Genomic DNA, 17,134 nt, shown 5'->3' on the forward strand with positions numbered 1-17,134 from the left:
TCCTGAGGCTGCTCCTCAGCTTCAGAGTGTTAACGGGGTTAAGGTTGCGCCTGGATCATCCTGTCCAACATCTGCCAAAAGCATTTTCCCTGTGAACGTGTCTAATCCTGTGTATCAAATCATACTGGTGATTTCCAGAGCCTTCTGCAGCAACACACTGTATTTGAATGTTGTGTTACATGGCGAAGTGCTTCACTTTATTTTGAATTTGCTGTCTGATCACTTAACTAGATGCTGCTATTTCATGGCTTAGGACAAAGTGAAAAACTAGTGTCTCTCCACTTTGTACCACTCAGATTTTCTGGACACTTCTCTCTCTGGGTATCTCTTTGGTCCTTTTGGTCCTCTTCCCCCACCCACCCCGAAGAACCTTATTCCATCTCTTTTTCCCTCGGGTACAAGCTGTTCCCTACTCCTGGTTTTACTTGTTACCTTTCTGGGCAGGTAGTTGGACTGTATATTACTAAGGTCTGTTCTGTTTTGAGTTCAATGCTGCCCTGCCAGTGATGAGTTGCATTTGGAAATCTGATTTAGGAAAATACAGTAGGTCAGATGAGTTTTCATTCTGAGTTTGATCTGACTCCTTACCAATATGTACCACCTTTCTAGGGCTTAGACTGAGCATACCATATCCCAGATGTGGACGTTTAAGGGGTTCTGGAATGGTATAAATGGCATTCTCTGTGTTCTTAATTTATTTCCTAATAACGTCTCTGCTTATGTCAAGGCATTCTTCCTAAGCAATACCAAGTATAACTGTGTGTCAGACTATAGTTGTATTTTCTTTGAGTGCAATATTTTTCACTTACCGTTACAGAATATATGGTATTTCATCACCAGTCTGCATCACGAAGCACTCCTCCAGCTTAACGTAGACAGCTTTATTTTGGAAATCCAGAACAGCTTTGTGTCCGTAGGTGGGCTATTCATTCCTTATTTAGGCTTCTTTCCATTCATTCAAGGAATGTCCTCGGACAAATGACAGTGTGCTGTAGTAACAGTGTGCTGTTACTATACTTGCAGTAGTAAAACAAAACCCCCCCAAACAATCCAAACCCTAAAAGTAGCCAAACCCCATATGTATTGATATTCTTTATTTCCTATATTTTAGCCCCTTATTAATGTGTGAAATGACCTTCTTTCGTATCTCATGACAATTTAGAGCGTCTGATGACAAATCTTGAGGTACATTTTGAAAATTGAAGTCCCTTGTGTTTAGCAGATTACCTTTATCTGTACTCTTAGAGATTTCTTCACAAAATTACTCTCTACAAACCTCTCTGCAAAGGCCAAGCTATGCCTTCCCCTCCAGAATCTTCTATTACTCCACTGATTTTTCAATATGAATTAAAAGAGTTCTTGGTCTTTTGTAATGTTTCTGAAGAGCTGTTTTTAAATAGATGTTTTTATATTGGTGTTTTTTTATGCGGAACTGCTAAAATGAAAAGAAACCCACCTTCTGTGCTGTGCCTGAGTATCTATTGAAAAAGTATTTGGTAAACTATACATGGGAGTATAGTGCTTTAACTGCCAAGTATAATTCTGCTTTTATCTCATGCACCTATTTTTTTTTCTGACATGTTTCCCAGGACGTTTTGGGGCAGAAAAGCTTCGTTCACCCACTGTCACATACCCATCTTTGACCATGAGCTTCCCTAAGTTTCAAAATACAGGGACGAGTGGGAAGAATGCTAGTTCTCCTCAAAAACAAGTTATCTTCAAAAAAAGCACCCGTGACAAAGCTGTAAGTACCATAACAATGGCTTTATATAGGTATGAGTTTTACTTGTAGTCAGACTGGAGACTTACTAAAAAGCTCTTTCCTGTCCCCTTCATTTTTTTTTTTCTGAAGAAGTGTATTTAGTGCTAAGTTTGAGGAGACGATGTAAACAGAGTTTATAGGGCAAGCTTCTCATATTATAATACAAGAGGAAGGCAATTCTCCTCTCGCCTCCTGGGTTGTACTGCTGCTGGTACATGTTTAAGACAAAGCTGATTCATTGTCTTTCCAACCTGATGGCACTAAAAAAATCTTTAAATCTATAGTTCTTTGTCCCATGCACAAGTATTTACGCTGTATTTCTGGGAGTTGATCTACATCAGGTCTTCAATTCTGATGTCCTGAAGCATGTGAATAATCCTGTTGAGTCTGATGGGGATTGCATGTTTGCTGGAAAAAAGAAATATTCTGTTTAAAATGGAATTGTTCTGATCTAAACAAGATTTTTAGATCGCCACTGTGTGTGCACTCTCCAAACACACAACTGTACAACCACCAAGACTTTGTAGTTCAACCATGGTCGTTTTTTCCTACAGCTGACCATCTACCTGGGAAAGCGGGACTTCATTGACAACATAGGGAATGTGGAACCTGTAGGTAGGTCCACAAGGATACATGCTGCCTTTCCTGTGCTCTCAACCCTGATTATCCTCTGTTAATCTTTTTTATTTTTTCCTTTCTCTCAGATGGTGTCGTATTGGTGGATCCTGCAATTATCAAGGGGAAAAAAGGTCTGAGGTTTTATGCAACATATGTTTCAGGGATTATTAGTCCTTTTTTGAAGTCAGATGCTGAGGTAGAACCATTTTTATTGTAACTCTCTTCCCTAGTGAATTGGCTTCTTAATGTAATGTATGTTCTTACATATGGTATGAATACTTACTGCCTTATACAACAGTGTTGAAATGGGTCTCCCTGACTCAGTAGTGCAGGAGGATTTTACATCCCCCCTTGGCTGCGCTGTTAGCCTGCTGCATGTTTTACCCATCATGTGCTTCTTTCCAGTATATGTGTCCCTGACGTGTGCTTTCCGGTATGGCCAGGAAGACATTGATGTGATTGGCCTCACCTTCCGACGGGACCTGTTCTTCTCTAGGGTCCAAGTGTACCCACCTGCTGACAAGCCAGAGTCTCTCTCCCACTTGCAGGAATCTCTGCTAAAGAAGCTGGGGAAAAATGCATATCCCTTTTTCTTTACGGTAAGTACCTCTGACCCTCTTCTCCTTGTCTGTTATTACTGGCCTGCTGAGACCTGGTGATGGACTGAAGACAGGAATTAATAGTGAATTCATGTTATGCAGACTTCCAATTTTGAGTGACAGGTAATGTACCAATTTTTTTCCCCTTACCATCCTAAGTGGTAAAGTGCAAGAAGATCTAACTGCATGTGAAAAGTGCTTTCCTTGCCAGCATAAAGCCATTGCATTCAACAGCCCCATATATCCTTGTCTTCCCCATTCCTGAGGGGCTGGAATACTTTATACCATTGACCCAATGCTCACAGAGGAAGTGCCAAATCCTTTCTGCTTAAAAAAATCTTATGGATCAAACAAACAGATGGAAAGCTCTTTACCAGATGTCAACAAATAACAGCTCATTGCCAAATTCTGATTCTGACAGGATATGCTTCCAGTACTGTCAGTGACATGTCTGCTTTATCATTCTCTAGGAAGATCCAGGTTTAAAAACCATATGCTTTGATATAGCAACAAATAAGTCTTTAAACGATTCTGCTAAATGGGTTACTACCTGTTGTAATGTTATTAACAAATCAAATGCAATCTAGTGATCTTCAAACTGCTGGAGTCTCTAATGGGGTGTTACACTCAGTCTCCATGAGATACTCTGCAGCCTTCTCAGTTGATGTCTGGAGGTGCTGGCCCTGCCCAGGCCAGGAGCAAATGGATGGTGGTAGATGCCCCATCCCTGGAAACATCCCAGGTCAGGTTGGACGAGGCTCTGAGCAACCTGATCTAGTTGAAGATGTCCCTGCCCACTGCAGGGGGGTTGGACTAGATGGCCTTTAAGGTCCCTTCCAACCCAAACTATTCTGTGACACTGGCTGGCAGCTGGCTGGTCTTCATGGCTTTAGTAGTGTTTCTGACAGAGATGCTTTGCTTAAGCTTCAAGCCCAGTGAGAGCACTGCTGTGAGCTGTATTGATTGTCTTTGATGGGAAGCCAGATGTTACAGCTTCTACCCTAAGCAGTACCTCTAGGGCTTTGTTTGGTTTTTAGATGAGGTGCTTGACGTACCTGGACTTGTTTTACTTTACACACACCCCCCGCCCCACCCCCCCCCCGCCTTGGCTATTAAAGTATTTTTGGAAGAGAGGGACTTGTTCATACAAGGCAAGTATAAGGCCCAGTATATTAAAGCCCCTATCTCAGCCAGAACTTCAAAGGGTTACTACATTACAGTGAGTGACCTGTTGTGTTCAGGATTGCTTTGTACCTTTTGTGAGCAATATGTTAAAGTATTGCAGAGTTGGAAGTCTTTGTAATATTGCTTTGGGGTATTTTTCTCTTCTTCCCAGTTTCCAGATTACCTACCTTGTTCGGTCTGTCTGCAGCCAGCACCTCGTGATGTTGATAAGGTGAGACCAAAAGGACACTTCTGCTTATCATGGTTGAGGAAAGTCACGTGGAAAAAGTCATGTGAATTTATCTGGCTAGCTTGAGAGTAGAATAAGGTAACACTGGGGTTTACTGTGCTATGCCAGAAGTGGCAGGAACCTGACATAAGAGCTACAACTGTGTGTCACAGAGTTGGAATTTAAGTCCTCGGAATAAGAAGGGGAATCTCGTGAAATAGCAGCAAGAGTACTAAAAACTGCAAGCCTTGTTTCCTTAAGGGTGCCACATGATTTGTGGGTTGGCTGCACATAAAATGATTGTAGCTGTCAGGCTACATGAGAGGAAAGGAGACTGAGTGCCTGAAATCTCATAGGTTGCTATAAATAACATGTGTTAAGACCTGCTTCTGAATTAAAACAAATGGAGAGAAGGGCTGGCTTGCACATGTGTGTAAATAAAACGAAAACTCTGGAGTAAAAGTCACCAGATAATGAGATGTTCTGCTGGGTTTCTGACACCATTTAAAATATTCCTTTTATACTTCACTCAACACTTCTGTGAACAGCTGAGCTAGACTAACAGCTGGGCAAGATGGTATGCAAGTTGTAGAATCCAGTGCTACAAGGACAAGCTGTGGGTTTTTTGGCCAAAGAATGATATTCCAGCAAAAACTCCCAATAGAGAATTATCTGGGGCTCACACAGATGTCCCATGGCGGTATAAACCCATTAAAGTGAAGGTCAGCTTGACCTGATCAGCCCTGAGACATTGGGAAGAAAGAAGGTTGACCCCGAGTCAGCTGTTGGCACTACAAAGCCAATACAGAAATTCGTCTCTGAAACCCAAGGCAGACTGGAGCAGCTGCTCTACAAGGCTACTCTGACAAGGCTGATCAGTCTTATATCCTATAGCATGCTGTGACCTCTACAACACTGCTCTTGCAAAAAGCCTTTTAGGAGTAGGGATGTCATCTGACAAGGGCTGAGAATTAAGCCTCACTTGTCAGAAGCAGCATGGAACAGGTGGATGTCACCACACCAGTTGGCAAGGATCTCTGTTACAATGGTAGGAGGCCAGAAGAATTTGCAGCTGGCAGGAATCTGCCAGTTTCTGGTGTACAGAAAGATATTTAAACATCTGCAGACGTTCTTGGCTTCTGACACTGGTTTCACAGCTGTCCTCTCTCTCTGGCAGAGCTGTGGGGTGGACTTTGAGGTAAAAGCTTTTTCAACAGAGAATCTGGAAGAGAGAATTCATAAGAGGTAATAGAACGTGTGTGTCTGTCTTCAGCTATGCCCTTCTTAAAGGGGTTGGGTGGTTCAGTAATGCACCTTGGTTGATTGTTCAGCTTTGACCCACTTGTCAGTGGACTTGTGGGTATAAGTACATGTGAATGCAGAACTCCTGCCTCTGCCAAGCACAAAGTACCACCATGTTGCCCTCTGCTGCTTCCCAGGAACTCTGCACGTCTGCTGATCCGTAAGGTGCAATATGCTCCAGAAAAGCCAGGACCCCAACCTTGTGCGGAGACCTCCTGGCAGTTCTTCATGTCCAACAGGCCATTACACTTGAAAGCTTGCCTCAGTAAAGAGGTGAGGAGTTTGCCCGGGGCTGCCCAAAGCAGCTACTTTGTGTGTTATTCAGATGGTCTCAGCTGAGACTGACTTGGCCCAGCACTGTCAGTAGCTACTGCCAGAGGAGGCTGAGACCCCACTACTAGATGTGTCTGAGGCTAAATAAGTCATTGAAGGAAGGGTCATGAATGATTGGGAAGGGTTGTCTTGCCTTATCTGGCCTCTGTGAGGAGATCTAATCTGGGGGGGAGACTGAAGGGGCTTAGGGCCCAAGAGTAAGCCTCCTGACTGGATTTCTGAGCATCAAATTCCTTCTAGGTGTACTACCATGGCGAGCCCATTCCAGTCACTGTCACCATCAACAACAGCACAGAGAAAACAGTGAAGAAGATCAAAGTCCAGGGTATGTTTTTACTCTTGCTTGGGATTCTTTGAGGGCAAGAGGACTGAATGGTGAGATGACTGAAAGAGTGCTACAATTTAGGGCTTGCTTAAAGGCACTCTGGGACAAGTCGGGAATTTGTCCCTCTACCCTGTCTGTTGCTGTTTCCTTGCTGTTCATCAAGTGAAACACTGCAGCTTTTTCTCTGACTCTCATAGTTATTTGTATGGCTTAATTTCAGGCCAGTATGTCCCCTTTAGTGTAAAGAGAAAGGGTCTGCAGGCAAGGCAGGTGCTGTGGGGGAAAAGCCACCTCTTGGGAGGCCAGTGGGAAGGGCTCCCCTGTCAATGTGATGCTCCTGCTTACGGTGAATGTGCCTAGGTTGCATACCATTTTGTCTGGGGTTTCAGAAACATCTGGCAACGTGAGAAACAGCTGCTCTGCAAGCGATGGTGTAATTCCTCTTGAAGCTGAGGGCAGGGGCTGAGTTTTGGAGGAGTTTCAGTACTGTGCCTACGTTCTGTTTGTGGCACTTCACATTTTCATCCTACAAGCCCTATTGCACTTGGACCTGTAGAAGACTGACTGAGAGACAAAGGATGAGAGCAGAGAAGGCAAGGAGGGAATGAAGTTGCTGAGGTTTTAACAAAAATCTAGTATTAGAGAAGGTCAATTCAGTGCCAGTCTTGGATGCACTGTCTAGCGATTCCCAAATATTTTTAGGCTGACATGCCTCTGTCAGGCTTAAAAAGACCTTGTTGGCCCCCAGGGTGTCTCCTCATCAGCGTTTCAGTCAGAATTACCTTATGGGGTTTTTTTTTTGGTGTTTGATTGGAGGATAGAAGTCACTTATCACAGGCTCTTGACTGTATCCAGTCTGCTTGATGATGGTGTATACTGAATTCAAATGCATTGGCTATAGATATGCAAGGGATATCAGTGACCAGAGATGAAAACGGACAGAGAGAAGAAAGAGGGAGATCTTTATAATGGGAAGAGCAGGCTCCCAAGGGAAACTGTGGGTTACTGACTTTTTGTCATACCCAAATCAAGACTGGATGCCTCTCGGGGAAGATAAACTTTGGCCATTTGTGTGCTGTTGGTCTCTACCCAGGTCAGGCTGTCTGACCTGCTAGTCCCTTCAGGCTCTAAATGGATGAGTTTTCCTGCTGTCCTTATCATGTCTTCCATTCCTGAGACTCGGGCTGAGGGAGAGCACAGCTATGTTTCTGATGAGTATACACAACTGATGGTCCGCTTTCTCTTTTCTCACTCAGTGGAGCAGGTTGCCAATGTGGTTTTGTACTCCAGTGACTACTATACAAAAGTGGTAGCTGCTGAGGAAGCACAGTGAGTGAATGCTCTGCTTATCCCTTATTGCTCCTTCACACCCTTTTAATGGGGGTACTCCTAGCTATAGTCTTGCTGTTACAATGCACTCTCTTCTCCTCTCACCTCGTGTGTGTGTCCCACACCACGTGTACTCTCAGGATGCAGCTGGTCTCCTTTTTACATAGCCAGCAGGTACTCTACACCTTTTTTCAGAGAACAGGGGGAGGTTGCAGAAGAGGGGTTTTGTTTAAAGAGTAATTACCTACTAGAAAAACTTAGCAGATGCTGTGGAAGGCTCTCCATTGCTTGAAATCTTTAAATAGAGGTGCAACATTTTTCTGAAAGGTGCTGCTGTTTTAGTGGAAGTCATGGGTGCTCTAGCTTGAGGTCAGTCTTTCTCACACCATTTCATTGGGTTTCTTCTGGCCTTGGAAAGCCCAGAAAAACCTCAAGCCTATTGACAGTATGAAGAACCACTGTCTCTTGCGTTGCACTGCATTGCCAGTGCAGCATTGAACTTTGCTTTGTGAGGAGGGTTGGACACACCCAGACATCTTGTATTTTTCTGTGTTTTTTTTTTTTTTGCTCTGTAGCTTAGGGACATGTTTTCCATTGAGTTCTGTTCTTCCAAACTAGGATTTATTTTATCCAAATTTAGAGGTCTGCATCATAGTTTGACCTATTTTAGAAGTGTGCCTTAATGTGAAACAATGTGAAATAATTTTATGTGAAATAATTTTCTGGAAGTGCTTGTTCCTCTGCTGATTATAAAAGGAATTTTTCTGACTGGTTTAGAGGTAGACATCTGCACTGTAGACAGCCAGCTCAATTTGGACAGAGAAATTCCACGTCTTTTGGATGGCTTTATAATCTGTTTTGAACTTTCTTGGTTGAGTGTGTAATGCAAATCGGAGAGTGTATCACTTTCTTTCTCTCACCTGCTGCTTATTTTCAGGGAAAAGGTGCAGCCAAACAGTAGCCTGACCAAGACACTGACACTTTTGCCCTTGCTAGCAAATAACCGGGACACCCGGGAAATAGCTCTGGATGGAAAGCTAAAAGATGAGGACACCAACTTGGCTTCTAGTACTATGTGAGTAGAGTTTTGAATGGTCTTAGCTAGTGAAGGCTTATAAAGAAGAGGGGAGGATGGAGGCGGCACTTATATCAGGAGTTTGTACCTGTAAATGTGTGCCTAGATGGGTAGATCTAAGTTGCATGACTTTGCCTATCATTTTCATTCAGGGTAAATAGTGATCACAGGTCTGGATAAGTATTAATCTGTCTCTGAAGCTTGTCTGCTCTATCACTTTTATAAGAATAGGATGTTCACCTAGTTCTTGCTTCAGCCGCATATTGTTGCTCTGTCGCTACGTGGCCTAATACTGCTGTCTGTTTTCTCTGGTAGTATTAAGGATGGAATAGACAAGACGGTGATGGGGATTCTGGTTTCCTACAAGGTCAAAGTGAAGCTCACTGTTCCGGGGTAAGAATAACAGCTTTTTTGCTAATCTGCGTGGAGTTAAGAGGGGAGTGTTTGTACTTGATTGAGTGGGGAGAGAACAGGACAGTCCACCTTAAGAGAAAGGGCATATCTTGTAGGACATCAGGCTCCCTCTAAAGCATAAACTGCCTGGAAATCAATCTTGGCCTATCCAAAGAACTCGTCGTGAGCCCGAGTGGTCGGATGACCTTCCTTAGATACCATATGACTTTACAGCTGAAGTATGATCCTCCGGTTTGCGTTGCAATTTTTTGTTTCAAAGCCGTAACTCATTTTGTGAAAAATGAAGTGAAACTTCGTGTGAGCCTTTCTGCTGGCATTCCTGTTCTCCCAGAGCAGAAGGTAGAGACATCTGCCTGAGAGTCACAAATACTGTAGCTCAGGTTCTGTACTAAGCTGGCTTTCTGGATGAAGCTGATGTTATCAACATGAGCTAGTTCGCAGCATACAGTACAAGAGGACAACGGTAACTCTGGTGATAGTCACTGCTTACATTTGTATTCTGTTCATCTATCCTTCTTTCTAGTATAAATTTTCTTAAAGTGTGATAAAATGACTGCTGCCTTCTGTGGTCCTCTGCACATGTCCTTTGGCTCTCAGAAAAGGAGCCGTGCCTAACGCTTGGTCAGGAGTTCAAAAGCTTAGACTCTTTCTCCATGGAAAGGACATGAAAAATGAAAATTACCTATTTTAAAAACAAGTTTATTTGGATGTTATGCTTTGTGGCAAATAGAGAAGAGTATGTGAGGAAGGTGATTTCAATCGTCCACCAATAAACCAGCATTTGGTAGAGCACTGGAATGGAAAGGAACTAAATGGTGCTTCTGTTTTTCTCCTTGTTTCTTCTGTAGCATGCTGGGAGACCTCACCTCCAGGTAAATGTCATCTTCAGACCATGCAGTCGTAGTTGTTAATTTGTCTCTTTCCCCTCTTTCCTTCCCCCCTAAAAAAACCCACAACTATCCCTTAGGCTGATAGAAATAAGAAGTCTGTGTGTTCAGCTGTGAAAATGAAGTAATTACAAAAATATCTCTGATTCTGTGTACATGCAAGTACATTCAGCACATAATACACTTAGTTTATTCAAGTGGATATGCCTGCGATGTTTGTGGAGAAATCGGAGTTTAACTCTTTTTGAGGGGAAAACTATGATTAGAAAAAGATGAAAAAATGAGTGAAGCTGGAGTTTGGAGCTTGGGCTGGTCTGAGGTGGGAAAGGGACTGAACCAGGCATGGATGGAGCTGTAGATCTGATGCATTCTTTCTTCTCCTCAAAGTGAAGTGGGCACAGAGCTGCCATTTCGTCTCATGCACCCCAAACCTGAGGAAAAGAACCCAGCAGGTCAGTTATGCCTGGTTTTTGCCTTTCTTCATTAACTGGTATGAAGTCTTACCATTGCAAGGCTTACAGTGATTTGTTCTACCAGAATCCTTTAGAGTCTGCAAGACTCCAGTATGGAGGCTGCTCTGTGTGTGTGTGTGTGTATCTCTCAACTTCAAGGCACAAAATAACAGGGAGAGGAAGGAATGCTAAGATGGAGAAGGTGGAAATGGGTCATGTTCTCTTTTTCTTTCATCTATGGAATCACAACTCAAAGCACAGGGTTTTGAGGAAGGACTGCCCAGTTCAATGTCATGACTACTGTCCAAAATTCCCAGCTAGTTTCCAATACTGCAAATGAGAATGTCACAGAAAACACCTAAGACACATGAGCATTGTAAAAAAGCAAAATACTTTTAGACAAAGCTAAGAGATGATAAAACTGGGCATGATTTTAGAGTCCCCGTTATCTTGGTGTGGCATTGGCGACAGTGTCTGTGGTTTGGCCTTCGTGTTCAGTGGGTATCTGAGGGGAATGTGTCTTCAGAGCCACGTCAGTAAATGGAAGTGTGGGAGCTTTCAAGCAGCATAAGGAGCTAGCCTTCCCCAGGCATGTTGAGGCTTGGGATCGGATGCCAAAACTGCATGCTGTCTTGAGCATCTGTGTTCTCCCACTTCCTCAGGCCCTGGCTGGCTCTGTTCTCTAAAGGTGAACATAAGCTGCAAGGTGCTTGCACTATGTCAGAAGCAGCATCTGAAGCAGCTGCTGAACACAAAACATTATGCCAGCTTTTTGATGTGGGAGCTGGTACAGATCAGTCATCTTGTCCTGCCCTCTGTGTTTAGACAAAATTGCATGGGCTTCAAACAAAAACCCATGGCTGCTTCTGCACTGCTTTTCTTTTTCTGTCTTTTTTCTTTGGGCCCAAACTTGCCTAAAGCTGCTATATCTAAGAACATGACAGCTGGAAGAAGGTGGAGGAGGCTATGAAAGTTATCCCAAGACAGATGCCGTGTTCTATACTAGAAGCATTAGAGAGGGGTGACTTGTTGTTGGGGAGGAATCAAATGTGAGTGATGAGAAGAGAGACTGGTGATCCTTTCCACACTCAGTTGCTGTCGTTGGGAATGAGTGTTTGCTAATGATGGATGTGCTGGAGTGGGCATAGGTAGGTTTCTCCACTCCTCTTTTGAGAACTGCACCACAGGAAACTCATTTTAGCTGGGAAAATCCCTGCTGTGAGCTGTGCCAGCAGGGCCTCTCAGCACAGGCACAGAACACGCTCACAGGAAAAGGTTTTTGTGCATGTTATACCCCCAACAGAACAGTGCAGTGAGTCTAGGAAGCACCTTCAGGACAAATCCACAACGCCTATTCCCCTCTCGCCCTCTTTCTGCTGTGGCCGCATGGGAGACAGCCACATCGCTGAGGAGTAGCACAGGACACCCCACAGCAGCGTGCGGCCCAAAGCAGCCTCCAGCTGGCCTGTGAGGTAGCAACTGGGTCCTCGGGGTTGGTCCATAGGACTAATAAGGTTTGATCACCTTGGAAAAGCTGCTGTGAAGCAAATGCTTTTGTTGGCGTAGCTGTGCCCACGCTGCTGTTTTCCTTGTCATGCTGCGGGCCAGCAAAACACTGACGTAGCTGCACGCTTGATCACTGTCTCGAATGGGTGACTCATGGTGGGAGAGCTGCCTTGCAAGGGTCTTCTGTCTCTTCTGGTAGCTTTTCTACCGAAGCATTTCTTTCCCTCAGACTTTCCTGTAGCAATCCCCCTGCCCAGGAGCTTGGTGAGGGGCTGGGACTGGCACTAGCGGCCCCAGGAGCAGTAGCTGGTGAGGGACATCTAGTGTCCATGGGCAGAGGTGCTGGTGTCCGTGGGGAGCCTCGCAGGGCAGAGGTGCTGGTGGGCCGGCTTGGAGCTGCAAAATCTGGAGCTTTCATAGATACAGAGAAAACTGCAAACAAGGATCATCCAAAGGCTTATGCAACTGTAAAGAATTTTACATTTTTAGAATTGTGTGAATTTTTTACATAACTCTTTCATGGTAACCAATGGCGCAACCTGCTTCTTACTACTTATGCTTCAGGCAGAAGCATTTTTAATATTAGGAGCAAGGGAAGTCAGTCAGTTCTCCCTTCTAAGAGCATTTCAAAGGGTGGCTGATATACTCCTTTATGTAGTACGCTGAAAAGGATGTGGGCAGAAGACTTTACAAGGGAAATGGAGAATGCAGTATTTCTCAGATCGCTTCCCTCTTACCAAAGGCACAGCCCACGTATTGTTTGCTACATCAAAGTCTTCTAGGAGCTTGCTGTCAGAAGACAGATATGTTTCATGTATTTTGTACAGATGGAAATTGTGAGTTTCTTACAGATTGAAAAAAAATACAGGTAATTTCAGGGGCGTATCCCATGGGAAATCCCTACAAATGGTGAACTCGAAGTAAATGCTTTCTCTTAAAATAAGATACTGTAGCACAACAGAAAATTCCTCTGAAGCCTGCATAGCTGACTTGAAAACTGTACTGGAATGTGGTGTCTGAGCTCATTACAAGAATAAAGCAGCCTTCCTTATGAAGCTGGTAAACTAAAACTCTTTCTGGCTTTACTGGCTGCTAGTTTTCCATGCCCTATGCCTAATCACTCTTCCCAATTGTGATTTCATGCTTTTTAAATTTTTATTCTACCACCTTAGAGTTCATTTGACTCTGAGAAAGAAGGTGTGTTTCATCAGTGAAATGACATCTAATTTGGAATCGAGCAAATCAAAGGCTTAATTGCAGAGATGGAGCTTCAACAAACAGTGTTCAGACTCTCAAAGGCTGCACAAGATGGAATTTTTCTCTGTTGGCTTGTTCAGCAGCCTCTGCAGTGGGTGTAGGCAGGGGTGCATGCACAGGGAATTTTGAGATCACTCCTTATCTTCTTTTTCTGTTCCCTTTTGTTTTTACTGATGAGTCAGTAGTAACCAGTTTGCCTGTTGCACCTCTCTGCTCACTTGACTGTCACTTCATCTTAAGACACATCTGGGAGAAAGGAAAGAAGTCAAAGCAACCATCTTAGAGTCAAAGCTAAAGTGGGATTAAAAAATGCCACATATTATGGTTTATTCCTTGCAGTGGAGCAATATCCTTTTTCCTTCTCTAGTCAAGGTTTTTTATGTCAAAAGTAAATAAAACAGGTGTAGCATCAGTGTATTTAATCACTCAGGGCTGATTTGAGTGTAGAGAACCTTGGAAAGATAAGCTTCTCAAGAACATTTTTTAATTTTTTTAGGGCCAAACTGGGGCAAAGCTTTATTTTCCAGCAGATTGCCCTTTTTATTTGTCTGTGAGCCAGATCCGAAGCATTCATCACTTGGTAAAAAGCAGGTCTGTCAGTGCACAGCTATTGCAGATTGCTCTTTCTTTTTTGTGCCTGGAGGAGACCGAAAAGGAATGGCTTGCTACCTTTCCTTTCCCATGTTTATTTATAGCTTCCTTGTCTTGGACTTCTTGTAGACCAGCATTTGCGTGTTTCGTGTGTGCTGGTTTTGCAGCTGTCTTTGGACCCATGTGGTTCACAGGTGGCTATTTTTAGGCAAAGCAGCTCCTGTCACGTTGTCAATCTGTCTTTTCCGCCTGTTGACAAAAATGGATAGAGATCTCTTTCTTTTAAAGATAGATTCAAACTGGGCTGTGTCTCTTCGTGCTTCCAAGACCTTTCCCAGTCAGCAGTTAGCCCAGAAGCTCCTGCTGGGTTTTTGTCAAGGCTGTGGTCTCAGTGTGAGTTCTTTGGTCTGGGGTTTTCCTACCCTTCTCCTGATGTTTTACGTTTTGTGGGCTTATGTCTTGGACACTGGCCTTTCTTTTGGCTGCTGTTCAACAAATGGTCATTTATCTGCTCCCTTGTTAAACTTGCATGAAAAGGCTGGTTTCAAGAAACCCATAAATGCTTTGTCCCTTTAATATTAAAGCTACATCTGCCCTGTATTGGTATTGTAACTTTCAGAAATTAGTGAATTTTTAAAGCACTTTAATGTCTTTAAAAAATAACACAGCCTATTTCCCCCCCCCCCTCCCCCCCAAAGTTAAGAGACATTAAAAGCAAGCTTCTAATGAAAACTACTGTATGCCACAACTTTAATTATATGGAATTGTTTCTGTGGCTGCATAATAAAAGCTTACAGAAAACTGTCTGCAGGGAGTATGATGACATTCTGGAGCCTTGTTGATCCTTGAACACAGCCCCCCTCCCATCCCAACCCTCAAAATAATTGCTGGGAGGCTAGTTTAAAAAAAAAGGTCTACCCATTTTCAGGTTCCTGAGAATTTTTCAATATTATAATGTTAAATAAGCCCCAGGATAGCAAGATAACTATGTGGAGTGGACCCAACTCCTGCTAGGGTGCTAATGGAGGCATTTAACAAGCTACGTGCCAGTATAGCAGCCTGAAGGTCAAAGTAGTGCATCTTTGAATGTAATCGTACGTCTCGGGTATGTGATAAGCATTACTCTACTGCCACACTACCTATGTATTGATTCAATAAGCATTTGTCTGAGAGTAAAGTATATACCCAACTGAAACGATACCTATTTTCCCCCCTCAACCCATTTTGTAAAATTGACTTCAAACCGCATTGATGTGGGTGAAGATGAGCGATACCCATCAGTGATGTCATGGTTCCCATAGTAAAGAGGGGCAAAAGAGCAGACTTATTTAAAGAATAAAAATTGGAGGAAAAATGAAGTGAGAAGGATGCTTTATGTGTTGGAAATTTTTTAAGTTCTAAACATTTAATTTTAAATCCATTTCAATCAAGCCTGCATGCCCTGAGACTTTCCAGACTTCATCTTGGGTTCTGTGAGTAGAGGAAACCATCCTTTCTGAGTCTGGAGAGACACCGTCATGAATGGCTTTACATGACCCATCCTTTGTGGCATTTTGGCTAGAGTGGCCCCATTTGGCACACTTATAATGCTGACTTTTCCAGCAGTGCTAGTTGCCACTTGTTGCCCTTGATTTCAGTGTGCATTGTGGGTGGGAATTCTCCAGGTAGTGCATTACTCAGTCACTGAAGCAACCCAGATCCCTTGACGACTTCTGCAGAATGATGGCCTAGGTGCGCTTTGCTCCCTGACTTAAACTCATGAGAAGTAAGCCAGTGAAGCAACTGCTACTTGCTGAAGCTAAAGTAACTGTGATAACAAAAAAAAAATCCCTGCCCCTGTTTCATCACTGCAATACAGTCTGTTCTGCTTATTTTAGGCCGTGCTGAAAGAGCTTCCAAGGAATCCTGCTAGCAAGCCGGATTCGTTACGGTGGATCCAATTAAAGAAACACAAGTGCCAAATTTCTCAGGCTCAGGATTATATTTAGGCAAGGAAGAAATCAGGAGTATTGCTTCAAGTGCATAAACTGTCTAATGAGAGACCACCTAGGCCTTTGTGTATTCTGACCTCATTTGATTTTTTAATACCTTCATGTTTATTGAACAAGAACATCGTCTTCTCATCAGCTGCCTACTTAAATTTCAGTGACAGACCAATTAAGATGACATCATGTCATGCAAGCACTGTCATCTCTGAGTAGAAGTGTGTGCACAGATCTCTCACAGCTGTGACCGCTAGCAAGCATAAATGGGAAAATCTGTCTTTGTTTCTCAGCTTGTCTGATGTCTTGGGCAATGCTGCTAGAGTGCTTTTCCATTTGGGAGATCAAGTTTTGCTTCATCAGGTGTATGTATGCATGTTTTGAGACTTCTGGAATTCTCCTTGTATTGCTGCAAATCCTACTGCTTGTCATTGTTTTGTCTTGTCAGTTTATAAATTTTTGATGCTTTTAGCATCCACTGTTCTAACTGCTTGGTATGTCTTTTTTCCTCCTTTACTGCATGCTGATGACTGCAGGGAAGGATGGGTAAGTTTCTTTTAATGGTATTTCACATTCTAGCTGTAGTTGTGCATTGACTCTTTTAAAACTCCTCAAAATTGTTCAAAAATCCATAGGGTTCCTGGAGTATGAGCTTAAATCCAAAGCAACTAATTTACTGTGGCTTGACAAATTATTGCTATCAGTTGAATAGCAATGACGGACTATGTGAAACTAGTTTTAAGAGAACATGTTTTGCTTCACAGTTGGAGGGAGGGATGTGTTTGTGGTCAGCTGATGCTCTGTACCTCTAAGTTTCAGGAACTCTATAGGTTCGATCATGTGCCCCTATTTTAGTACAGAAGGAATAAGGAGGAAAGGTTTCACATTTTATTTCTAGACAAAGACCTCTTCAGGCTGCAAACTATTCAGCTAGCTGATAAATATTTTGCTGGAATGGACATGATTCAGTACCAATGAAAACCTCCTCAGTTTGTGTCCTGATTTGCTCAATCAACTGCTTTTCATACTAGCTAGAATACCACCAAAGAAGATGGTGCCTGTGGGAATATGATCCAAATCCCTTTGAAGACAAAGGAAACATTACCAGAGTCCGCTCTGGACTTCTCTTCTTCCTCCTGTATGTTGCCTTTAGTCTACTGGTATAAAAAAATTGCTAACATTTTGAAAGACCTGTATTTCTTCCATTTCAGTGAAGCAGACCTGGTATTTGAAGAGTTTGCTCGTCAACAGCTAAAAGATACACTTGATGATGAAGACAAGAATATGTCCTCAACTGATGAGTGACTAA

At 43.1% G+C, this 17,134-nt stretch overlaps 1 protein-coding gene across 1 annotated transcript; it reads left to right on the forward strand.

The window, feature by feature from the left end:
- Positions 1–1,498: 1,498 nt before the first annotated feature.
- On the forward strand, positions 1,499–17,080 carry SAG (S-antigen visual arrestin; the record flags this gene model as incomplete). Its single annotated transcript, XM_082003589.1, has 14 exons — positions 1,499–1,744; positions 2,317–2,377; positions 2,467–2,511; positions 2,786–2,979; positions 4,316–4,375; positions 5,550–5,617; positions 5,812–5,947; positions 6,248–6,332; positions 7,589–7,661; positions 8,599–8,736; positions 9,052–9,129; positions 9,999–10,022; positions 10,425–10,489; positions 17,037–17,080. The coding sequence occupies exons 1-14, from the start codon at positions 1,556–1,558 to the stop codon at positions 17,078–17,080; spliced, it is 1,260 nt and encodes a 419-aa protein (XP_081859715.1). The 5' UTR covers positions 1,499–1,555.
- Positions 17,081–17,134: the final 54 nt, after the last annotated feature.

This window comes from Phaethon aethereus (assembly GCF_964289735.1).
Source record: "Phaethon aethereus genome assembly, chromosome: 9".
NCBI classification, from domain to species: Eukaryota; Metazoa; Chordata; class Aves; order Phaethontiformes; family Phaethontidae; genus Phaethon; species Phaethon aethereus.